Source organism: Quercus robur, chromosome 9, assembly GCF_932294415.1.
Source record: "Quercus robur chromosome 9, dhQueRobu3.1, whole genome shotgun sequence".
Classification (NCBI taxonomy): Eukaryota; Viridiplantae; Streptophyta; class Magnoliopsida; order Fagales; family Fagaceae; genus Quercus; species Quercus robur.
Window position 1 is genome coordinate 27,133,275 of NC_065542.1, and position 27,347 is coordinate 27,160,621.

The window sequence follows — 27,347 nt, forward strand, 5'->3', positions numbered from 1 at the left end:
TAATAACGTTAATAAATAACAACTTGATTTTTACGATATAACAGAAAAAAAAAATTGTAATTAATTATGGTATTTGATTTTAAATTTTTTTTTTTTTTTGGCTTATATCAACTTCTTCAAAACTTGAAATTATTGTTTTAAATGGAAACAACTTCTTATCAACTTTTTATAACAATTGAAATCATATAATTAATTAAACTAAATATTAAAAAATTAAATTAAATATTTAACATGATGTATATCACAATATCCTACCTTTTATGTCCTAATGCCATACAATTACTACTAATATTTTTTTGAGTTCTTCATAGTTATCGTTAACATGTCCTCTCACTTTTGTTTTATTTGATTAGCAATTGGAGATTTATTTGATTTATGAGTTCTAGGGTGATTAGAATTTCGGCTTCACACCTGCACTCTCTACAATAATATCCATTCCCTTAATCGATAACTATGTCTCAATTTAAAAATCATGAAAGAGTTTTTTTTTTTTTTTTTTAAATATTTGATATACGGATCTCTTCTCTTCTCTCTACCTGATAACATGCATGGTTTACATGATAAAAACAAACTCTATATGTTATGCTAGAGATAAGGATAAAGATGACACACTTAATTCTTTCACATACATGTATATATAATTATATATGCCAACAATGATATAGAAAACTTTAAACGCAAAATGGCTATCATTTGAAATGTCGTTGACTTCAATTTCCTCTAGAGGTAACATGTAGATGAATCTTTTCCATTTCATGTTTTGAGAAAAATAAAAATATAACTTTTTTCTTTGAAGATGTATATAAATTTTAATGTTATTTAGTTAAGTAAATATGCTAAACTAGATGTGCCAGGCAAATGAGAAGTAGGTAGGTTTTACAATATTGAAGGAAGTACAAGTTGGATTTAGAAACCGTAATTGAATAAAGTGGTTCTTTTGTTCTCTCTCTTTTTTATTTAGTGAATTTGTTCATTTTATAAATAGGTTAAAATTTCATGTATGTATCTATTTACAGATTATGCTAGCTTTATCATTTATTTTTATTTTATATGTTATTGACATCAATATTGTGGATTTAATTTGTTGCAGTTTTTGCTTGATACTTTCTTATGTATAGTCTAGCTTTTCTAAAAGCAAAATTTGCTGCCAATTTAAATTGGATAAGAGAAAAAGAAATTGGATAAATTAGATCCATCAGTCCAATTCCTATGTAAGTCTCTCTTTGCTTAACTTAAATTTTTTTTTCATATTTTTAATGTTTAGAAATTTGGAATATTCTTTTTTCTTAAAAAAATGGATTGTTCTTAATTAATGAATTGAGATTTCTATTTAATTTGGTTTTTGGTTGTTTGTAATTATTAAATTAAAATTTTTTTTTTCATATGTGTGTGTTGTTCTTTTTGCCTTCAGTTTTAATTTTTTTCTCTTCTAAAAAAATGTTTTAAATATTTGTTAATGCCTATAAATTTTGATAGTTTTTAAAGTACAATACAACTAAAGACATTACTCAAGTTATATAATTTAAGGTGTTAGATTATATATAATTACGTTCGATAAAAAATATGAAATGATGTAATAATGATTTATTCAGTTCACATAAAAAAAATGATTCATTTAGTTATAGTTCCTAAAAAAATATAGAACAAATTAATGACTAAAACCGTGCAATGCACGAGACTTTTACTAGTATATCAAAAAGCTGAAGCATAGTATTTATTATTATTGTACTTTGGTTGAGCCATCTCAGCAGCAACGTCATTATCCTATTTCGTTTCTAATTTTTCCTATATATTTTTTAAAACATTTTCTCATTTAATAAGGTGACTTAAAAACTCCATTATTTAGAAGTTAAAATATCCTTTAACCATTATTTTTATTATTAATTTACTTATCAAAAAAAGTATTTTTATTATTAATTTTCCAAAACTCTCCCTCCCTTTTACCTATTCATCTCCCCACTACTTTCTATCTTAATATCATTCATGCTCTACCCTTTTATCTTCTTTTATTTTGACTCTTCTTATTCTTAACATATTAATATAAATTTGATATATTCTCTTTCATTCTATGCATAGTTTTCTTACACAAAAAATGTTACCTCTCTCTCTCTCTCTCTCTCTCTCTCTCTCTCTCTCTCTCTCTCAATTTGTTTTTTTATTTTTTTATTGCATCCATACTTAGGTTGATGAATTTTTGTGTTAATTAAAATTCTACTTTGGGTTAATGTGATTTAGTTTTGTGTTTTAAGTTGTTATCTTTTCTATTCTGTTTGATTATTAAATATTATCCTACTGTATTATACATATAGTATATAATAGTATAATGTTATTATATTATATAGAATGACATGGATAATTTGATATTTCTCATTATATATTTATTTTTACTCTTTTTTCTTCTTCTCTTATTTTATTCAACACTAAAATTCAGTCACATCCTCCATACTTATGCAGCACAAATCAATAAAATGGCTAGAGACACACTTGCCTTCCTTTACCATACATTAGGAGGATCAAAATATTTGTGAGATAAAGGGTCATATAATTTATAATTTAGATAGCACTCTTTGAATGTGTCTAGGCCTATAGATTGATCAATTTGTAACCTTATAAGGCTATTGAGAATGGAGTTTTTGAATCAAGACTAAAAAAATATGGATTATTATATATCATTTAGATAAAAACCTTTATCATAGATATATTAATTTTTTTGCCACAAATTTAAATCACGCAACCTTAATAATTTTATATTACGTTTTAGCATCGTGTCTGCTTCTTCTTCTTCTTCTCAAATATATTCTTTATTGTCTTTAAAGGATGCTAACAATATTGATCTTATGAGAAAAGTTACATAAAATATTGAGAAAAAAAAATGTTTTATATTATAGTCTACTAAAAATGCTTTTTAAAAATTTAAAGCTTTCAATTTTTCATATCATTGGCGTGTTTTACAGTTACCACATGTGATTACTTAAGTTTTAATATTTTTAAGTTGTTTCGGCAAAAAAAAAAAAAATTGTCACAAAACATGAGTTCATGTAAGGCCATCAAACTTGATAATTTGCAAATGATGGAACCATTCGCAACAATATTTACATAGTTATATAGTTCTAGGTAAAACAATCAAGCAAACTTTTAGTCTTCAAAAAACACATATCTACCAGTGGTTAAACGTTTATTTTGAGTAGTTTTAACTTTTCATATAATTTTACCTCTATATATTCATCTATTTTAATTTAGATTAAAAAAACTTTAATTTAGATATTTATAAGTAAACAATAAAAAATAAAAATCATCTATACATATTTATCTTGTGTGGTCTACTATAATTTAGATGATTATAATTTAATAATGAAGTCTATAAACAAGGTAATTAAAACAATAATATTTCTACAATTCAAAAAGTTCCTATTTCTTTTTTCAAAAAAAGGCCTTTTACATTTCCTTGGAATTTTTTTTTTTTTTTTTTTTTTTAACTTTGACATACCACTAACCTAACCGCTTCATACATTAAAAAAATTTAATGCTCATTATCACTTCTGTGTAATATCTATAATACATAAAATATTATCAAAAAAATATGATAATGCTCAATATCACTTCTGTGTAATATTATTAAAAAAATGATAATGAATATTTTACACATAAAATATTTATTGACAGAAATCTCAGCCGTACTTGATTTGATCAATAGTATCATTGTTATTGCCTATTCCTATGAATCAAAATCACACCTAGGGAAAAAAAAAAAAAAAAAAAAGATTTAGCTCATGTTGATTATAAAAAAAGCAATGGCAGCAAATTTTGATGAATTTTTAGGCACATATTGAAGCCTTGAAAAACAAAATGTAGAACTAGCATGCAATAAAAATGTAAAGGCTAAGACCTTTATGGAACGGGGCTTGGTCGGGAAATCATTCATACCTTTTGGATGGAATACATGTTTTATGCATGCACATTCATCTTTCTTTGAAACCAATTATTTTTGCCTTTTTAGTTAAACCATGTGTGATTTTCCATTTTGGAAATGGGATAACCTTTTATCAACAGGGTCAGAGGATGAATGGGTACAAATTGGATTTTCTATAGGTAAATTCATTTAACTCATCATGAGAAGTGCTATGTCCACATTTTCACAAAAAATCATAGGTAGTAAGTTATTATTCATTCTAATTTGAATCCACAACTGAAATTACTTTTTTGTTCACTCATAACAACTAATAACAACTTACCACTTAAGATTTATTGTAAAAGTGTTGTAAATGTAGTACTTCTCATTAATTAACCCTGTCAAAGATATTTCAATGCAATAATAGAATTTTCCACCTCTATCTTAAAACTTTAAAAGTCAACAATTCTTATTTTTGCCTCCATATTTTAAGACCAACGTTTTTCAAAAGATAACATAATGATTTAACTACTAAATTTCACAACATCCATGAATATAATAAACCAACTAAACACTCAAATAAACTAAATAAAGTATTGATTAACCACAACATATTAGAAAACCAAACTCCTACTTTATTTTGGGGGTCCATAGAAAAAACCTTAATTGGCCACCCGTTGCACAGCACCCTAACCAACTTATTAAATATGATAACTCCTCCAAAACCAAAATCCATACTCATAAATCATGGTTTAAAGTCTTCACTTAATTGATGTTCAAGTTTGGTGTAGCATTTGAATTGCCAGAAGACATCCTGGAGTGTGGAATGGGCTGAATAAGTAACGATAATATACTATCTTTAGTTTTTCGGTCTGCAACACCGAACCCATCTCCATATTGGTACATGAAATGACCCATCCTTGCGAGGTTCATTACAATTTCAATAAATGTTTGACAGAATGGAGAACTTGCAACTCTCTCTTCATTCACCTTCTTCCATGCTGTACTAATCAAAGACTTCACATACTCACGAGCATCTTTTTCACTAGCACCAGTTTCATTCATGTAACATTGGATTGATTTTGGAACATCACCTCTTTCTAATTCATTCTAAGTTTCCAAAGAAAAAAAGAAACAAGAAAAAGAAAACATTGTTAGACTATGCTTGTGTGAAGTAGTTGAAAGCATTCTTAATGAAACTATTAGGATAGTGTGATTAGCATACCGCAGATGTTCCAAGATCATCTGTAAGTCGTAGAATCATTGATGACCAATAGAATATTTTGGGGTACTTTTCCAAGTAATCCAAGGCTTCCTTCGTTATTGGATTGGTGACCATAAAGAAAGCATGCATTAGTATAAGTGGTGTTGCTATTGATATCCATGCATTCTCAAGGTATTCTTCAAGGCTTGGTATATATCCGTTGTGATACCACTTGGCCTCCAACAAATAAGATTTACATAAATCTGACCACTGAAACAATTAAATGGGACCATGAATTAGAGGAATTAAAACCATCATGTATTTAGGAGAAAATGTTAACAATAAACAATGATGGATTTAGAAGTCAAATAAAGTCAATACCGCTTTTTTAAGGTATCGAATGATATGGAATCCTTGATCCTTAAGGGGATCAAAAGCCATTTCATTAACAAAGTTGTAGAGAATGAGGAAACATATCTTCATATAATCTGGAAGCTGATCCATTGCATTAATATCCCATCTAGAGTCACACAAAAAAAGAAAAAGATGAAAGAGTAAATTTTTAGTCTTTTTGTCAAAAATAGCTAGCTTTAAAGGGTTTGAGGAGTAATGTACTAATGTCATTTATAAAAACCTCTCAATGGCATCTGTGAAGAGCTCAAGTTCATCTAAAGTTCCATATACGTCATAAACATCGTCTACCGTTACTATAAGTACACCCAGCTTTGTTAAATTTATCCTTTGACATCCAAACTGAGGTTGATATATCATACCCATTGACCAGAAGAAAAGCTCCGTTAGCCTATCCCTTGCAAAGGTCAAATTTTCTCCAAGCCTAGTGTTCTTCCACCACCTTTTTATGAACCAAACAAGAGAATATCAAGAATCTAACTTTAAATTGTAGACTAGAATAAACTTGATTATATGTTTTATGTTCCCATGAGATTTAATTTTAATTTTAATTTTAATTTTAATATTCATCATTATACACTTAAATTGATTTTAATTTTAATATACATTGTTATACTCTTCAATAGAGGATCTATATAGATCTTCAATAATAAGTAATTAACATATTAATTATATGTCAGATGAAGCTCAACTTAATGTGAGAAATAATAAGCTTTTTTAACCTTGACACTTGTTTTAAATCTTCTTGGTGGACTGCTTGCACCATGTTGAAATCCATTTCTGCAAGTTTAAGTAAGATAGGGTTCATGTCTTCTCTACTTCTATATATATCAATAAACCGCCTTGATTCAAACTTCATTATTCTCCAATGTAGTGGAAGCTCCAAGGCATAAGTCACCATAGCAGAAAGAGTTTTATCTTTATTCTGCTTGACATATTCTTGGAGGTGCTTGGTTGCGAAATTTCTCAATTCCTCCAACATATTCTCACTTTCTGTCAAAAGGAATGATGCTTCATACAAGGATAGTATACCCTTGGTTTCCTCACAAAGGCATGCCTTGAATTTCCCTCTCTCATCCTTGAAAATATTGAAAACTCCTGCAATGACCAACACAATAATTATTAACTATATTATGGTAGTATGTACACTATCAAATCCAAGAAATAAACTCTTTACCTAAATGTACTCTTTCCATTTTAGGTGAATTGGAGATGAATTTATTCTGTTTAAATAGCCAAATGTTTTTTTTTTTTTTTCTAAATTACCTTGAGAGATGTTATATCCATGCTGTCTTAGGAGTCTAAATTTAAGAGTTGTGGCATATAAATTCTCCTTCCTCCACGTATCACCACTTTGATCATTGTTGTATAGATCTTCCAATATTCTCTTCATCTCTCCCTCGAAGTGATGAGATAATACGAGTCTTTGCAAGGTATCTATTAGCTCGAGTTGCTCTAAAGGATCCACCACTTTGTGAAGCATCATCCTCACATGTTCCTTTAACATATTACTTTGTCCAATGCAAGTTTCTCCCTACATCACAATTTTATCATAGGGGCTAGTCAATTTCCAAGTAATATATAGTCAGAAGCACTAGTAAAACAATATAGCACTGGAAAACAATAAAAAAATGATACCACATATTTGTTTCTCAGTGATTGGATGTAATCATAGTCCCAAATGGAAGGTTGGTAATTTGCGGATCGCCGAACGATAATGGAATTATTTGAAGTATTGTTGTCTGCCATGCCACTGCTAGCAAGCTGGATGTTATAGACTAAGCTTTAGATTGGGGGGGGGGGGGGGGTGCTCCTGTGAAATTGCAAGTAGGGGGGAGAAGCAAGTAGGTTACATATATGTTATCCATTGAGGCAAAGTTACTATGGTTTTTGTGATTGAATAGGTTATTATTTGAAAAGATTAAGAGAAAACCCTTAAGGGCTACAGTAAGAGAGACAAGAGTTATGTGATTCAGTCTTGTCGGCCTATAATATATATATATATATATAATTAATTAATTCAATCTATAACATATGCTTCATAATATTGCTTTTTATCATTGTAACAAAGGACTAATTATTTTTTTATATAGATACAATTTGAATCCTGTCTATTTCGTCTCTCTTATTGGGTGATAAGTTGAGTTAAATAGAGTACTAGCATAAGGTGTGCCAAATGCTGAATTTTTAGTATTTGGCACATCAAACACCAAAAACTATACTACATGAGTTAACATAGATCCAAACAAAATTTAGGAACACCAAGAACACGAAGGTTACATGATTCAGCCTTGTTGGCCTACGTCCACAAAGAAAATCCTTAAGAGGTACATCTTTATTATATAAAAGTGTAATACAATAACCTATGTTACAATCAGGGGCAGTGCTACAACCTATTCAAGGGGTTCAAATGAACCCCTCGACTTCAAAAAAAAAAAAATTTGTGTAAAATATTTTTTTGTTAGTTTAATACTTTAATTTATTCTTAAATTTTTTTTTTTTTTTTTTTGCACACCTTGACTTAAATCTTGCACACCCTTATTACATGTATTTTCGACTCTAAGAGTAAAAAGTAAGTGTTTGTGAATTGTAAGTGTAATTATTTTTTATAAATTTATATTATATGTGTGTGAGTGTGTCTAATATTGATTGTGTATATTACTTTTTGTTATAATATTATTTGTGTAAATTATGATGTGTGTGGATATTTGTGTATGCAATATAAATATAATATAACTTTATATAATTTAATAATTAGGAAATATAGAGGGTTTTTTTTACATGTGTGTGTATTGTTATCATATTATAATAATGTTTTGTTATAAAGTTAGTAAAATTCAAGAAAAAAATTGTAAAGTTAGTGATTGTTCAAGCATTTGATTGGTTAAGTAGACACGTAGTGTATAATTTTATATATGAATAAGTGTGATTGTGTACGTCAATAATTAATACAGAGCCAATGAGTTGAGATTAGTCATTTAGTCTAAAATATTTTTATAAAAACAAAGTCAAATAGATAATAATGACTGTATAAAGATAAAACTGTTAGACAAACTTAACAAAATAAAATGGTCATAGCTTATGGCTACCCATATTGGCAATAGATACTCGTAATGAATTATATTATGTAACATTCAAAATTTAAAAACTTGTAGAATAAAATTGTAAAACTTCACGTATTATTATTATTATTATTATTATTATTATTATTATTTGTCGATAACTCGATATATTTAAGTTCTCTTTGTATTAAAATTTTTTCCCTAAAAAAAATTCTTGGAGCTGTCACCTTACAATGAACCATAACACGTATGTATTGGTGACTAAACCTTAAACTACTAGTACAAGTAGGAGTGAGTTTGGACCTATTACATTAGGCTAATATGTCTAATATATCTCTAACACTTCAATTAGAAGTTTACAACTAGGTAAAACTCTTTTTTAGCAATCGTAAATTCATAATTCTAAATATCTATTTGGTTACTGGTTGTAGTTTAAAGTTTAAACTTTATAAAGTCAATTGATTTTTGTTTTGACAATTTTACTCACAGCATCAATTGTCCATTAGATTTAACAAAACAAACAATTTTTTATTATTTATAATTTTGTATCAACACAGAATCATCACTCTAACAATCACATCATGTGGAAATCAAACGAAAGAGTAAAGACCTATTGGCACCCCCACTATGAAATCCAGCAGAAAAGAAACACCGAAACAGATCTAGCCCACAATACTCAAAGGATTGATAGCATGCATATCCAATCACATATGATATGAATATTTAGAACAAACTCATATAAAAATAATCATAGTGCCTATGAATCAGGATTTACTAAAACACAAATTAACACTGAAGTAAAAATAGAGGACTGAACATGACAGCAGGTAATATATCTCATATATTACGACACACATATTCATGTCAGCATGATACCACCGATGGTTTGCGGAAGCTATAGCAAATAATGTTTTTTTTTTTTTTTCAATGAATGTTATAGCACACAATCATGATTATGAATAAATTAAGAATTGGGTACCTTTCTTAGCAAACCAAGTATCTCTTTTTCTTTTAGAGTTTTGTAGAGTACCACGTGCTCGCCCAATCGTTTCTGATGGCTAACCACTAACGTGATGTCTTATATACAAAATGCAAAGACTTTTTTTTTTTTTGAGAAACTATTTACAAAGACCTTGACAAGTCGCGCTCGCTCAGTTGTTTTTTATGGCTAACCACTAATGCGATGTCTTATATACAAAATACAAAGAGTTTTTTTTTTTAGAAACTATTTACAAAGATCTGCTCGCTTAGTTGTTTATGATGGCTAACCACTAATGTGATGTCTTATATACAAAATACAAAGAGTCCGTTTGGATTGAACTTATTGTTGCTGAAACTGAAAACTAAAAACTGAAAACATTGTAGTAAAATAATTTTTAAATGTGTGAATAGTACCGTGAGACCCATTTTTAATATTTTTTAGTATGTGAATAGTGCTGTGAACAGTAATAAACAGTGCGTGAATAGTGATTTTTGTCTTTTGCACAGTGAACCTATGTGAGGTTACTGTTCACGCGTAGGGAAAAAGAAAAAAAAAAGTGAAAAACGTGAAACACAGAAACGCAAACTTAGTTCCCAAACACTCACAAAGATTTTTTTTTTTTTTTTTTAGAAACTATTTACAAAGATCTTGACAAGTCGCGCTCGCTCAATCATTTCTGATGGCTAACCACTAATGTGATGTCTTATATAGAAAATGCAAAGTCTTTTTTTTTTTTAGAAACTATTTACAAAGATATGCTCGCCCAATCGTTTCTGATGGCAAACCACTAATGTGATGTCTTATATACAAAATGCAAAGACTTTTTTTTTAGAAACTATTTACAAAAACCTTGAAAAGTCGAAGAGAGAGAATCTATTTGCGATCCTTACATATCTTCATCTATAGTTATGGTATCAACTAGTCGCTAACCCGTGCGATACACGGGATAGTTAAATTTAAAATCACATATATTTAAAAAAAAAAAATAGAGAGTCCTGTATGAAAAAACTATTAATTAAAAGTTAATAGAAAAATTATTTTATAATTTAAAATAGTTTCTCATAGATATTATATAGGTATCAACCAAGTAGGAGCAATGTAGTAAGTTTCGTACCGTACTAGCCGATATGACTGATATTTTTTGTACCGGTGCTTGGAATATTTCGTACCGTTTTGAATACCGGCAGAATCAAAAGCATTCCGACTGTACTGACAGAAATACCGGATTTCGGCCGGAAAATGGATATCGGCCCGAAATAGAAACACAAATTTCTTTGTAATTTTTCACTCACCTAAGATAGTTTCTCAACAAATTTCACGATCTGATGCATCTTTCTCGTATCTCGGTCTCTTTTCTGCTTAACTTTCCATTTTTCTTCGTGGTCTCTGCAATGTCTGTGTTTCTCTTATCTTCTTCTTCTTCTTCATTTTTTTTTTTTTGTCTTTACTGCTTCTCAAAGATTTTGAGTTTTTTCTTTGGGAGCCCATGTGATGACTGACGTCTCTGACCAAAGATATGGAGATGACTTTCTTTTTGAAATTTCAAAAGAGATAAGACTCAGTGAATGTAAACATGTGGAGGACATATCAAGATAAAAAATAAAGAAATATGAATTGTAAAAGTAAAAGAGGATGAGTGGAGGTGAAAGAAAAAGGTGAGTTATTAACTATTTGTTGGCAGATGGTATTTTTTAGCATGTGAATAGTGCTGTGAACAGTAATAAATAGTGCGTGAACAGTGATTTTTGTCTCTTGCACAATGAATTTATGTGAGATTACTGTTCACGTACAGGGAAAAAGAAAAAAAAAAGTGGAAAACGTGAAACACAGAAACACAGACTTAGTTCCCAAACGCTCACAAAGACCTTTTTTTTTTTTTTTTTAGAAACTATTTACAAAGATCTTGACAAGTCGCGCTCGCTCAATCGTTTCTGATGGCTAACCACTAATGTGATGTCTTATATACAAAATGCAAAGTCTTTTTTTTTTTTTTATAGAAACTATTTATAAAGATATGCTCGCTCAATCGTTTCTGATGGCTAACCACTAATGTGATGTCTTATATACAAAATGCACAGACTTTTTTTTTTTTTTTGGAAACTATTTACAAAGATCTCGACAAGTTGCGCTCGCTCAGTTGTTTCTGATGGCAAACCACTAATGTGGTGTCTTATATACAAAATACAAAGACTTTTTTTTTAGAAACTATTTACAAAAACCTTGAAAAGTCGAAGAGAGAGAATCTATTTGCGATCCTTACATATCTTCATCTATAGTTATGGTATCAACTAGTCGCTAACCTGTGCGATACACGGGATAATTAAATTCAAAATCACATATATTTTAAAAAAAAATAATAGAGAGTCCTATATGAAAAAACTATTAATTAAAAGTTAATAGAAAAATTATTTTATAATAATAGTTTCTCATAGATATTATATAGGTATCAACCAAGTAGGAGCAATGTAGTAAGTTTCATACCGTACTAGCCGATACGACTGATATTTTTCGTACCTGTGCTTGGAATATTTCGTACCGCTTTGAATACCGGCAGAATCAAAAGCATTCCGACTGTACTGACAGAAATACCGGATTTTGGCCGAAAAATGGATATCGGCCCGAAATAGAAACACAAATTTCTTTGTAATTTTTCACTCACCTAAGATAGTTTCTCAACAAATTTCACGATCTGATGCATCTTTCTCGTATCTCGGTCTCTTTTATGCTTAATTTTCCATTTTTCTTCGTGGTCTCTGCAATGTCTGTGTTTCTCTTATCTTCTTCTTCTTCTTCAATTTTTTTTTTGCTTCTCAAAGATTTTGAGTTTTTCTTTGGGAGCCCAGGTGATGACTGACGTCTCTGACCAAAGATATTGAGATGACTTGCTTTTTGAAATTTCAAATGTGATAAGACACAGTGAATGTAAACATGTGGAGGAGATATCAAGATAAAAAATAAAGAAAGATGAATTGTAAAAGTAAAAGAGAATGAGTGGAGGTGAAAGAAAAAGGTGAGTTATTAACTATTTGTTGGCAGATGGTACTTGAAAATTGAGATACGTGTAGCAGTAAAACAAAAGTAAAAATATTATATTTATAATATTTTAACAACAGATTTTAAGTTTTATGTTGTTATTATTTTTAAAAAAATATTTAGTATATATATATATATTAAATATATAAAATAACGGTAAATCTGAAACGGTACATTGGTATTGATTGGTATCGAAATATATTGTTTCACTGGCTAAACCAATACAGCCTCTGATATGAAATTGACTCCCTTAAATAGGAGACATATTTTAAATAAATAAAGACCACAATAGTGGGCAATGGCTGCTTTTGTTTTATGATTTATCCCAAAAAAGAAATTGATAATATATGAACAAATAAATTGTTGTAAAATTTGAATAGTTTCCTATGGGTATTGTATAGGTATCAACAAAGTAGGATGCATATTTTAAATAAATAAAAAAGACAAAACTTTGTCTTCTAACTCTCACATTCACCAACGCTACATTACCACCGTATGTATAGAAGTTATTACACGCCCTTATTTAGTTTCTTATCAATATGAATTGTCACTTTTAATATAAATAATGCACCTCTTCACTCCATATTATTGTACTAATCAATCTGAGATTCCAAAATCAGGTAAAAAAAAAAAACCTATGGGCTCACTACAAAAAAGTTGGTTTTTTCAAGGGTCCAAATCCTTGAAATATGTATGAAAAGCCCTCAAAAAAAATTATTTTGAGGCTTTAGATGACCCTTGATAACCTTTAAAACAAATTCCCTCTAAAGAGAAATTTTGAATGCCTTCGTAACCCTCAAAATAGAAATTTCAAAGCCTTACATGACCCTTGAAACAATTGATTTTTCTTTATGCAGGGTTGGCCACCTTTGAAAAGTTTAAAAATAAATATAAGTATAATAACCTTTTTTTAAGGGTCTCCTAACCCTCAAAATAAGGTTTTTCTCTTTTTTTTCTTTTTTTTTTTTTAAAAAAAAACCCCCACAACCATGCACAGAGACTTTAAAGAACCATATATATATATATATATATATATATATATTTGTATTACACCAAAACACAAATATTAAAACAAAATTCATTTTTTTTTTAAATACCACAACCATGCAAATATACTTTAAAGAACTTCATATTACAAAGTCCACTATAGTTCCAAAATCCTAAAATGATAAACTTTATGAGCACATTGATTGACAACAAGAACATAATTACAATATGTAACTTTTTGAGCCTAATAACCCACTAACGCTATGTCTTGGTGTATAAAGTATGAAAAAAATTTCTGAGGAAAGAAGGGTAGAGTAGCAACTTTCTAAGAACATTGAGGTGCAATCTTTCTTGATTTCATCTTCATGTCTTGTCAAAATATCAATACCTGCATTCAACACTTCCACTGTTTGAAAACAGATATTTTACCAAGTCCATGATAATTCCAAAATCCTGACATGATAAACTTAATACTTCAAAAAAAAACATATAACAAAAGACCACATATACAATCCACAACAGTTCCAAAATCCTAACAAATTTTGTACATATAAGTAGTATAAAATTGATTATTGTTTGGAAATTTGTGGTTTTGATTGTCGGGAATAAGCTCTTCTTCTTGTTATTGATGACAATTTTTTTTTTATAGAGTGGTTTTTCCAAGATCATATGAGGGTTTTATGTATAAAATACATAGTACAAATTACACCGAGTGAATTGTTTTTCTTTGATACCAACTCTGTTTAACACACATGACTATGTTGTAAAATAAAAGTTTGTTATACAAAACAGAGTTATAGTTGAAGATGAAGAACAGAACCAACTTTATTTTAATATATAAATTCAAATGGGCCAAGCTCAACACTATAAGGGCCCACCAGTTTGACTTATCGCTTTGGTTTTAAAAAAATGGGAGAACCAAAAAAAAGAGGAAAAGAATTTGATAGGATATGAACAAATAAATTGTAGTAAAATTTGGATTGTAATCAAATTAAATTTTTTATCAATTTAAAAATTATAGGAGAAGAAGATAATTACACGTTGAAGAGAAATAATAAATATATAAGATATAAATCCTAAAATAAAAAGAAAAAGAAAATAGTGGTAACGTGGAAAATTGTGGGAACTCCAGAGGTTTCGATCTAACCTGTACGATGCACAAGATTGTTTTAAATTAAATGTTAACATGTTCAGGTTTAAACATTTCTCTAATTTCAATTATTGAGAGCTAAAAAGTCCCCAATATAAGATCGTCCCTAAATCATCAAATTATTGTAGCAATATTACCATTTAAACAAAAAATATATATATATCAGCAATACCAAAAAAAAAAAATTCACTCAACTAAATCAAAAACTTTCATCCAACCAAATCAAGACACTCCTCCATTTTCATATACAGCCAAGTCTACCTTAGGCTTGAACTCAAAATGATTTCATTTCTTTAAGTGCTACACAATTAAATTTGTTTGTTTCAATATTATTTTACAATATAAAATTATTATGATAGATAATTAAAATAATTAAAATAACCTATCAAAAAAATAATTAAAATAAAATCTAATGTTCAGGAAATTTTTTGAAATAGAATTTTAAATTTCTTAAAACTTAGTTAATAAAGTTTCTATTTTAACTAAAAGTGAAGATAACCATAGGCCAAATTTTTATTTTATAGCATAGGATGTTATATATAGTTAGCTTCATATCATGTATAATACGTCAGTTCATTATGATAGTTCCAAATAATATCCTAATACCTATCTATATGAGTTTTCTTTTTAATGATGCCATAAAGGATGGAGTCTAACAGAAGTAATTTAAGATCCAACATATCCAATAATTTGTTTTTAAAAAAAAATTATTTTCAAGTCTTTTAATTATAAATTTTTTTAATCATAAAATAGACTCTATCTAAACTCCAAAGAAAAACATTTGAAATGATCACATCATTGATACCAAATTATGATGGTTGCAAATAACAATATTATTATTCATGATTAAGAGATGAACAATGAAACTGTGAATTAACAATTTAACAATTCAAATACCAATTTTAAACTACAACAACACATATATAGAAAACTTCAAATGAAACTTTAAAATACGACCCTAGGTACCTGTCCATTCACTTACAGTAAAAGTAACAAAAGTTACAAAGAACAATATGTCAAGCACAAATTATTCTCAAATCAAGTCATCGACAGAAACCTTAAGCTAAGAAATCACTCTGCACATACCCATCTTTTGCAAGGCCATACACAAACTCCTTCACTCTTCAAATCATAAGGAACCAAATATCGAACTATATAAACTAATAAGGACAAAAGTCTAATATCCACCATAACAATGTGCAACTTAAGGCTGCTCTACTTTCTCCACCACTTCTGAACCTTCTAAAACACCAAAAATACTCTACTTATTAAAATGAAGTTGTTTAATGAAATATCTTTTAAATTAAATCATTAAAATAATAAAAAATTATTGAAAAATATAATGACTTTGTTATAAAAAAAAAATCAAACATTTAAAAAACTCAAACTTTTGCACTCACCAGAGGCCATCAAATCATTATGTTTTGACTTAGCGGGTAACACCTTCATCGAGCATTATCTTTGTGAAAAGGCTCAAATCATGAGTCCAAGGTTGAGGTCAATCTAATAATAGCCTAAAAAAACTGCTTTGTGAACTTGAAAACACCAAACAAAGAAACAAACTCAATCATTATCAAAACAATTAAACAACCAAAAAGAGGCAACAATTTCATTCAAATGAATAAACAACCTTTTAAAATCATAGCAAATGAAGAGGAATAGTTCTAAATCAAAACCTTAATTAAAACAAAGTCTAACCCAATCACCTAAATCAAATCCAACTGATCAAAATACCAAAAACTAAATCCTATTAAACCCCCAAATTTAAAATAAAATTTTACTTTTTAAGCCTCTATATGTTTTGATGAAGATTCAGTCTTTCAAAGATGGAAAACTCATAGCTTGTGTATAATTATCTTATGGGTAACATCTAATATAACAAAACAGTAACTAACTGAAATTGACACCCAAAAATCTATTATGTATCTAGAACCTTATTCAAAAGTTTTGAATTAAAAGAATACAATTTAAAAATATTAGTAAACCAAAGTGCCAAATTTGACCTAAAAACCACAATTTCACTCCCACTAACAAATAAAGAAATCTAGTAAGGGGAAAATCCTAAAATTAAAGTAAAAAATCGCTAACTATTCTTTAAAGCCCATGTAGAATTTGATCTTCTACGATGTTTCCCAAGATTCAACTAAAAAGAATAGACAGGAAAAAGGATGATTGGTCATGTTGCTATAATCTTTGGTTTTAATGCCTTTAAATCATGTTACTTGCTAGTATCACAGTTCACATTCTATACATAAATATACTCTATTAAGTAGGATGGAAAGCTAATGCAGTTGAATTTTATTCTTTATTTAACCAAAGTTAGAACAACATGATTTTTATTACTCATTTTATGATTCATATGGTTATAGAAACTAAAGCCACAAACTGAGAATCATGGCCAACCTATTTTAATAAAGAAATAAATATAGTGAATTAAAATAATTACCTGTTTAGGTTTGAAAATTTTCAATAACTTCACTAAAAAATCGTCAAATATCGAAGGAATCAGCTGTGCCCATAATGAAGCCATTCTTGAAAAGGAGCAACCCTTCTGCTAATGCCTTGTTGTGATCTTTATCCATGCCAAACTATCAGATATAAGTTTGAGAACATACAAAAATAAGCATATAAATGAAAGGGAAAAAAAAATTTACCACTAATTTTTTCAATAGAGGCTTACATAATTGCATTATCGACTCGCTCCTTCATCTATCTTAAAGTTTTCAGCAAGCCAATCAACTCTTCTCTATTAAAAATTACAGAACGTAAGGGTGTAATTTAGTCAAACTATCTATAAATCAGAAAACAAAAATTATTCAATTTTGCTTAATACCCAAATGAAATTAGAGAGTCAGGTGTTACCTGGGACGTTGATCTTGAAGATGTGGGCATTAGGGGATTCGAGCCAGTCCATGAGGGCTATCGATCCTGACCATTATCTGAATATGTTGAGCCAGTCCAATCAATATCTTTGAAAACGTTGTAGCAGGAATGCCATAGCCCATAGAGGTTAGAGATTTAGAGTGAGAGAGGGAGTGCTTCTGCATTAGGTCTCTTTCTGCATTAGCATTAGCAATTTTTTTTTTTTAAATGAAAGAGACTGCGTGCGTGAGGTTGAGGATTTTGGGGAAGGTTAGAGATTTAAAGAGAGAGGAGTTCTTCTGCATTAGGAGGGGAGTCGGAAGAGAAAAAGAATAGTCGGGTTGTTCTCTTAAAAAAAATTAAACTCAAATAAAAAAAGAAAAAGAAAATAATGATGATGTGGAAAATTGTGGGAGCTTTAAAGGTTTCGGTTTTATATATATATATATAGACTAGCATTTAAACAACACAACGTGCAGGGAACATTTTACACATTTAAAATACCATAAATTTGACATAACTATGCAATAAATACAACAATTAATATGTTTATTAAAGGCTTTGTTTTAATAATGCCAATCAATTCAAAAAACAAAAATGACAATTGTGGGATATAGAGTTAGGTTTGATAACATTGTCAAAAGTCCAAAATTCCCCATAGCAGAAAATAAAGTCTAAGAATTCATTAACCCAAAAAACATTTAGTGAGCTAAGCCATATTCTAGCCCTCATGGACTGTAAGTGCCAGCACTGTTTCACATGGATGAATTGGGCCATCATCATTCGCCTGTAAAAACTATAGCACAATAGCACTTGGAAAAAAAAAATGATGACAAATACATATCTTCTCACATGCATTATTTTTTTATTTTGTCCATCTTGAACATGCCAACTAAAAAGGTATACACAATAAGAACAAAATGGATTCTTTGGTGTGCTAAATGGATGATTGTTATCCACGTTCAAATGTAACCTCTGAAATGATAGAAGCTAATACAACCTTTTGAACTCCGCATTTGAAAGTTTGTTTTCTTTAGTAGAAGTGCACTTCTATTCATAATACACTCAAAACTATTTTTGCTAATCTATAACAATCACAAAAACTAAGGAGAACGTATTCAATAATAATATTAGGTAAAATTCCAATGTATAAATACAAAGAAACAATATTCTAATATCTATTGGAAGAAACACTCTAAATTAAATCTATGAAAAGTTGAAAACCACAAAAGAACCTAAAACAAAATTGGAAAAGAAAAATAAATTCATATTTTTTCTCTGCCAAGTTACACTTTGCTCAATCTTTTGTAGTCTGAATTCTAAGAATGCATCTTATAATCCTAGCCACCAAATCTCCTCCATGGAAGTTTCAAATGTGTAATGGTCACAAGCACTATAGTGTTAAGAAATTTTTTACTAAACTAATGCCCAAAGTTGAAGCACATACATGCTGGAGGAATTGCATCTAAAATCTCATCTTTAACAAATTTAAACACATGAAGTAGTTTGGATATTTTCTATTTTCTTAACTTTTTACAATACAATTAAATTTTAGTAATGGCATATTATAAACCTTAATGAAACTAACAACACCTTAAATCTACCAGGTTTAAAATGGTCTCAAGGAATGTAAATGACACTAATAGAGTTACTGGTTAATAAGAGAAAGCATCGCTGATAGCTCAAGCGAACTTTAATGTACTTATAAGTAGAATATAAGATCTTTTATATACTTAGCAATGATTAGCAGAATCACTTTCACACCTGCTAGAGAAGCCCTCAATTGGATGTGGATGCCCAAGATTGATGTGGTAATCTAAATAGAAAAAAATTACATAGAATGTTGTTAACAATTGAAATTGCCAATTAGTTATATGTAATAGAACTTTTTAAGAACACCGGTAACAAACACGCATAACAAAATGAAACACATATTCATTACAAAACAAACAAAATCAAAATTAAATTGCTGAAAACCGTAACAGGGTGGGAAGATGAAATTTGGGATTTGATGTACATTACAGGGTTATATATATAAAAAAAGGGAACCAAAATAGATTGAATTAGAAAGAGTGTGCACCCATATTAAACTCCACACCATACGCTCACATTTGCTAACAAACATTTATCACCATCAAGACTTCTACCAACTTAAGCAAATATGAAGCACACAACTTTTCCCATATATTTTTATTTTAACAAAAAAAAAACGCATAAAACTAACAAAGCATATCTGAAAGCAATCCAGTATGTATTCAATCTCTCAACAATCATCTCCTTTTGGCCAAAACAAAAAAAAATTTTCCTAAACTCTGAACAAATAGAAGTCATGAAAAATAAACATTACCGCTATGCATAATAAAGCGATGCGTATATTTACCATTGCAAATAAACATTACCACTATTTGGATTGCATTTGATTCTACCTGGGTTTTACAATTTTTTTGCAATAATTTTTGAGGCTTTGGGAATGTCTTTTCTATTAATGTACTCCTATTTGGTATGTGCATTTCTTGTTTTCATTTCTCAAAAAATAGTTTTGTTAACTCTCACAGTTAGTCTCAAATGAGACTCAAAATGCATGGCGCCTAGTCACACCATACTCAACCACATCCATTATAGCAAAGTAGGCACATAAGGTATATAGAGTCAATCCTCTTAAGAGTATGGATAATACACAGTTGTGGTGCATGATTAGAATACAATCTGATCGCAACATATCATGAATAGAATACACATCCTGCTCACATAATCATGATGCCACATTTGAAGAGGCATTTTTTATTTTTCTTTTTTCATTTTTGTATGATACCTAAGATTGTACCATGTGTAATAAATTCGGAAAAAAAATGAATTCAACAAACTATTAAAAAGGTCATACCCATTGTTTGAAGTTAATACCTGGTTCTTCAAAAGAATGATATATTGAACAAATTGAAAAGCATATCCCAAAGAGATCCATGTTACTTCTTCTAAAAGACCAAGAAAAGGAAAAAACCCAATAATCTATTGCTCTGTTTTGATCTTTAAAGTATCCAAAAGAGGCTGGAACTCACTTAAGGACTTTCATTCCATTCATCTGAGTTTTAACCGGATACCATAAATACATACCCACACATCAATTTAACCAAATACCCAAAACAAAGCAAAAAATAATAATAATAACTCAGACACCTTAATCAGAAATATAACCCAAAAAGTCAAATTAAAAACAATCCAGCCAAATTATTAAAACCTGATCTAATTTAACCAAATACCCAAAAAAAAAAAAAAAAAAAAATCTAACTCAGACACCTTAATTAGAAATATAACCCAAAAGGTCAAATAAAAAACAATCCAGCAAAATTATAAAAAACCTGATCTAATTTAATATATAAACTGAAAAGCAAAGAGAAAAACTAACCGGTAGCAGTTCCGGAAGAACGGTAGACGTTGGGAGGAAGTAGGGCTTTATGTGAATTCTAATATTGAGAGAAATTGAGACAGACCGAATCTCTCTCTCTCTCTCTCTCTCTATTGTTCTCTTTCTCGGTTCTCCTTGTATTTCTGCAACGTATCTCTCTCTCAACCGTATTTTGGCAGAAAAACCTAAAATAAGTATCAATGCAACATTCAATTCTATACTTATTTAATCCCAAAGATTTCGTTAAGATTAGAAACAGAAGTACCCAAACTAAAATCAATATTTTTAGTGATTTCTGTAATCTAAAAAAACAAAACAAAAGCAAATATCTAAAATTGAGAAAAACAAACATTTTGATAGAGAATCCAAAAACGAATCAAATCTAAACTTTATACCCAAACCTACAAAATTGAGAAAAAGACGTACCGTTGTCGATGTCGGTTCCGGCAATCTGGTGGTCTAAATATGTAAAGGGAACGGACGGGGGTGGGGAAACTGATGGTGAAGGCCAGCCTTAGATATTTCTCTCTTCGCCGGTAAGCCTCTCTCTTTTTCTGTGTCTTCATCGCCTCTCTCTCGATTTCATCGCCTCTTTAATTTTAACCGGGTTTTTTTTTTGTTATTTATAGTGAGAGGATTTTAAACCGTGTATATCTCCTGACTAATGTAATTTATCGCATTTTAACTTAAACGTGGCAGCATTTTAAAAAGTTTTTTTTTTCTTAAACATATTTGAAGGCTTTTACTATTATATATAGTATTAGATTAGATTATATATAAATATATATATATATATATATATTTATAGATTTATAGATTTATAGATTAATAACTTTGAAAGGCTATTGTAAAATATTTTGGACTTCTACGAATTGCAATAATGTTCATCAACACAATGCAATTGACCCTTGAAGAATGTAGAATTATATATGAGGTCCATTTACTTACATTTTATATATTTGTCATTTGAACACATATCAAGGTGCAGGGACGGACCTAGGATTTGAACTTAGGGGGGACCTAAGCAAAATGGTCAATTTCATACTAAGTTCATTTAAGTTTAGTTAAGAAGAAAAAGAATGATATATTTAGGTACCAATCAATCCTAATGTACCTTTTAAAGTTGTCACTTTATATAAATTATATTTAATTTGTTTATAAATTAGAACCCCACTTCTTCTTTTTTAAGAGCTTTTAAAAAATGGAGATTCATATAATCTATTTTTAAGCCATAAATTCATATATCTAACTTAATAATATACTGCACAAGACACATTTTGATTTCTACCACAAATCATTAATATGAAAAAAAAAATAGATAAAAGGTAGGAAAAAGAAAGATGTGGAGAAGTGAATCCCACGTGTAGTGTAGATGGACTCTTGGACAAAATACAATAGTATAAACCACATGTGCATCTGACATTTTTTACCAAAAGCTTAAAAGTAGATATTGGGAAATTAAAAACCTCTTGAGATTTGAGAAAACAATTAGACAATGAGCTGGTGGAGAAATCGAAGGAGAAGGAAAAAAATAATAGAGGAGGATTTCAGCAAACTGGTGGAGAAGTCTAAGCCAAAGAAGAAGAAAAAAATAGAGGAGGATTTTTGTTGTTCAAACAGTAGACAACATCAACCATAACAATATGACAGTCCAGGCAAGAAAGAACTGAAGAAGCATAAGGATTTAGGTAAAAAACGACAGTTGTTGGAGGAAGAATAAGAGTTGAGAGTGAAATTGAGGGAAAGAAATTTAAATGGGTAAAATGGGGAATTTGTGATTTCTGTTTTGTTATTTCAGATTTGTAGTATGATTATATTGTGTATGCTTTTTCATTTAGACCGAAATTTTGTTCTATTTGAAGGTTTTTCTTGATATGGGTTGTTGACTATTGTGATCTCTTTGGGCTGATTTGATGAAGTTTTGATGATGGGGGCCTAGATTTTGGAAAGAGGGGGGAGGGGGTGAAGTTGTATGTGAGTATCTAACTTGATGTATATACTCCTACTAATTTTTTTTTTCTAAGGTCAGGGGGACCCGGGCCCCTTTAGGCCCCGAGTTCGTCCCTGATGTCATGTCCCTAACTTATGTAAGCCTTAATTTTATTGGACTCCAAAATAATTTTTGAACGAGAACTCTTTATAAATATTATATATATGAAAACAACTTTGAAAAATGTCAACAATCAATTTTGTCTTGAGATTGGTAAATTCATTGTTGAACATTTATACATTTTACTCATTATACATAAAACCTATCATGTCCATATATAACCTTTAAATGAGCAAACAAGTAGACATCTTCAAACATATCAAAAAAAAAAAAAGTTGACGTCTTTAAAGTTACATGCATAATAAATAAATATATGCAAACCTCTCATGTTTAAAAACAATAGGAAAATTGTGACAAAACACCCTTTTAATTGACAACGATCACTCTAGAAAGTGTTTTTGATCGGATCCAATTTAGTATAGGTACCTATTACATTACAGTATGGTTTTAAAAACCGGATCGGACCAGCCGGTTCAATCGAGAACTGGACTACAATTTGGTCCAGTTATCTTACATAACCAAAAATTACACAAAAAGCATAAAAAACTGGGAATTGCAGGTTCAATCGGAGAAACCGAAAACCAAGATGGTTTAACCGGTTTTAAAACGATTCAATTAGGATGTCAAAACACTGTCGTTTTTGGCAAGATTGAGCCGCCTTGCCTCTAAAATATACATCACAACCCTACCGACAAAGGACTATCAAATAAAAAATAAAACAAAACAATGAGAGAGACTATTGAATACCCTTTTAGATCTACGTATCTTCACCCTTGAAGAAATGAATCCCCAATTGAGAGAGAAATGTCGAAATAAAAGGAATTTGGAAAGTGGTGGTAGACTAGTACGAAACATTCGAAAATTTGAAATTGGTATTAGAAGAAATTAAAATGCAAATGCTGAAAGTTTCAATGGGGTGCCACGTTTCAGTTTTCTATTGGTTATAGTCTTTTTGATCTTTTTTTTTTTTTTTTTTTTTTTTTTTTTTTTTTTTTTTTTTTCATTCATTCATTGTGTGTGTTCCTTGTGGTGCCACGTTGTTGGCATGCAAGGCAGTAATTAAACACTAATCTCATCACACGCGCTTCGTGCGTGCAATGAGTTTTTTATTTGTTAGTGGTCCTATTTTGTAAAAAAAAAAAAAAAATTGTGTTTTTTATTTTATATATATAATTTTTATTTTGAAAATTTAATTTATAAGTGAATAAATCAATTTGAAAATTAATAGGAGAGTGGTCCTATTTTTTAGGCAATATTTTAGTAGGGGTTAGTATTGCATTTTTACCGGATTATTCTTTAGTTTTATCTCTACTTAAACATAGGGTTGTAGGGGCATTTTTGAACTAAAAAATAAGGAATCCAAACAGGAGAAGCCCCTTAAATAATAGTGAATCCAAACAAGAGAAGTCCCTTAAATAATAGTATAGATTTAATCCATTCATTGTGTGTGTTCCTTGTGGTGCCACGTTGTTGGCATGCAAGGCAGTAATTAAACACTAGCCTCATCGCACGCGCTTCGCGCGTGCAATGAGTTTTTTTTTGTTAGTGGTCCTATTTTGTAAAAAAAAATAGTGTTTTTTTATTTTATATATAATTTTTATTTTGAAAATTTAATTTATAAGTGAATAAATCAATTTGAAAATTAATAGGAGAGTGGTCGTATTTTTTAGGCAATATTTTAGTAGGAGTTAGTATTGCATTTTTACCGGATTGTCCTTTAGTTTTATCTCTACTTAAACATAGGGTTGTAGGGGCATTTTTGAACTAAAAAATAAGGAATCCAAACAGGAAAAACCCCTTAAATAATAGTATAAATTAGTCATGACTAATGACTCATGAGTGATTATGACATTTTTTTTTTAATAAAAAAATAGTATCATCTCATTTCATTAATATATAAACATGAACATGGGCATAAATTTATAGTTATGAATTAAATAACTAAATAATTATATATTAACTAAATATTAATATATTATATACTAACCTCATCACACACACGAATATTTTTTTTTTTTTTTTTTGGGTTTACATGTTTTACTCATGGTTGTTTTATTTTATTTTTTATTTTAAGAAGAAGTTGTATTAGTATATGACTACTAATGTGAGAGAGAGAAATGTGGAGGTGGGAAAGAAACAGTTTAGTGATAAAAATAAAAAATAAAAATAGAGGACTAAAAACGGCAGCAGAAATTTCTAAAAAAAAAAAAAAAAAGAAAAGAAAAAAGAACACGACAACAGATCATATATCTCATATATTACGATACATATTCATGTCAGCATGATACCACCCATGGTTTGCAGAAGCAATAGCAAATAAATTTTTTTTTTTTCCTAGTCAATGATTGTTAAATCACACAATCACGATTATGAATAGATTAAGAATTGCGTACCTTTCTGCAAGGAATGTAGGTCTTATTGTAGTTGAATTCGAGGACAGCCTTGCCTCCAGAACAGAGTGATAGGAAATAGAGGAAGAAGGAGAGAAAGGAAATAGGAAGAAGATTGAGATAAGAAGAAGGTTAAATGCTTGAACAACTTGCTTGATATCCTCACTCATTATGGCCGTAGCCTTTATGCAATATACAAGATGTGCCACTCTGTTATTCCTAACTCACTCATCACCACTTCCCTAACTAACTAACCACCACAGCCTAACTAACACAGATACAATCACCTCACTTAACCAAACCATGGACCCTTTAAACCATAGTTAGTTAACTAACATAATAGGAACAGTAAAAACAATACAATGGTCTTGGTAAATCCTAACACTCTCCTAGCAACCCAAGTGTCTCTTTTTCTTTTAGAGTTTTGTAGAGTACCCCACATTCACACAATCGTTTCTGATGGCTAACCACTAATGTGATGTCTTACTTACAAAGACCTTTATAAGTCCTAGAGAGAGGATCTATGTGGGATCCTTAGGATCTTAATCTTTAGTTGTAGTATAAATTAAGAATTGGGTACCTTTCTTAGCAAACCAAGTATCTCTTTTTCTTTTAGAGTTTTGTAGAGTACCACGTGCTCACCCAATCGTTTCTGATGGCTAACCACTAACATGATGTCTTATATACAAAATACAAAGACCTTTTTTTTTTTTTTTTTATAAACTATTTACAAAGATCTTGACAAGTCGCGCTTGCTCAGTCATTTTTGATGGCTAACCACTAATGCGATGTCTTATATACAAAATACAAAGACCTTTTTTTTTGGGAACTATTTACAAAGATGTGCTCGCTTAGTTGTTTCTGATGGCTAACCACTAATGTGATGTCTTATATACAAAATACAAAGGGTCCGTTTGGATTGAACTTATTGTTGTTGAAATTGAAAACTGAAAACTGAAAACATTGTAGCAAAATAATTTTTAAATGTGTGAATAGTACCGTGAGACCCATTTTTAATATTTTTTAGTACGTGAACAGTGCGTGAACAGTGATTTTTGTCCCTTGCACAGTGAACCCATGTGAGGTTACTGTTCACGCGCAGGAAAAAAGAAAAAAAAAAGTGGAAAACGTGAAACGCAAAAACGCAGACTCAGTTCCCAAACGCTCACAAAGACTTTTTTTTTTTTTTTTTAGAAACTATTTACAAAGATCTTGACAAGTAGCACTCGTTCAGTCGTTTCTGATGGCTAACCACTAATGTGATGTCTTATATACAAAATACAAAGACTTTTTTTTTTTAGAAACTATTTACAAAGATCTGCTCGCTCAGTCGTTTCTGATGGCTAACCACGAATGTGATGTCTTATATACAAAATACACAGACTTTTTTTTTTTTTTTTTTGGAAACTATTTACAAAGATCTTGACAAGTTGCGCTCGCTCAGTCGTTTCTGATGGCAAACCACTAATGTGATGTCTTATATACAAAATACAAAGACTTTTTTTTAGAAACTATTTACAAAAACCTTGAAAAGTCGTAGAGAGAGAATCTATTTGCAATCCTTACATATCTTCATCTATAGTTATGGTATCAACTAATCGTTAACTCGTGCGATACACGGGATAGTTAAATTTAAAATCACATATATTTAAAAAAAAAACAAATAGAGAGTCTTGTATGAAAAAACTATTAATTAAAAGTTAATGGAAAAATTAGTTTATAATTTAAAACAGTTTTCCATAGATATTATATAGGTATCAACCAAGTAGGAGCAATGTAGTCAATATCGTACCGTACCGGCTGGTACAACCGATATTTTCCGTATCGGTGCTTGGAACGGTACAAAAATGTCCTCATTTCAAACTGCTTTGAATACTGGCAGTACCGGAAGCATTCCGGCTGTAGCGGCAAAAATATCGGATTT

At 29.8% G+C, this 27,347-nt stretch overlaps 1 protein-coding gene across 4 annotated transcripts; it reads right to left on the reverse strand.

Annotated features, from left to right (window-relative positions):
* Nucleotides 1–4,445: 4,445 nt before the first annotated feature.
* On the reverse strand, nt 4,446–26,056 carry LOC126700226 (myrcene synthase, chloroplastic-like). 4 transcript variants are annotated; one of them, XM_050398262.1, is made up of 7 exons: nt 26,004–26,056; nt 6,771–7,038; nt 6,227–6,602; nt 5,728–5,946; nt 5,475–5,613; nt 5,115–5,363; nt 4,446–4,999 (listed from the first exon to the last, which is right to left on the reverse strand). In XM_050398262.1, the coding sequence occupies exons 2-7, from the start codon at nt 7,009–7,011 to the stop codon at nt 4,655–4,657; spliced, it is 1,569 nt and encodes a 522-aa protein (XP_050254219.1). In that variant the 5' UTR covers nt 7,012–7,038; nt 26,004–26,056; the 3' UTR covers nt 4,446–4,654. The 4 variants fall into 4 exon arrangements, with proteins under 4 accessions (XP_050254219.1, XP_050254218.1, XP_050254217.1 ...); XM_050398261.1 differs by lacking the exon at nt 26,004–26,056 and adding an exon at nt 9,546–10,147; XM_050398260.1 differs by lacking the exon at nt 26,004–26,056 and adding an exon at nt 7,143–7,306.
* Nucleotides 26,057–27,347: the final 1,291 nt, after the last annotated feature.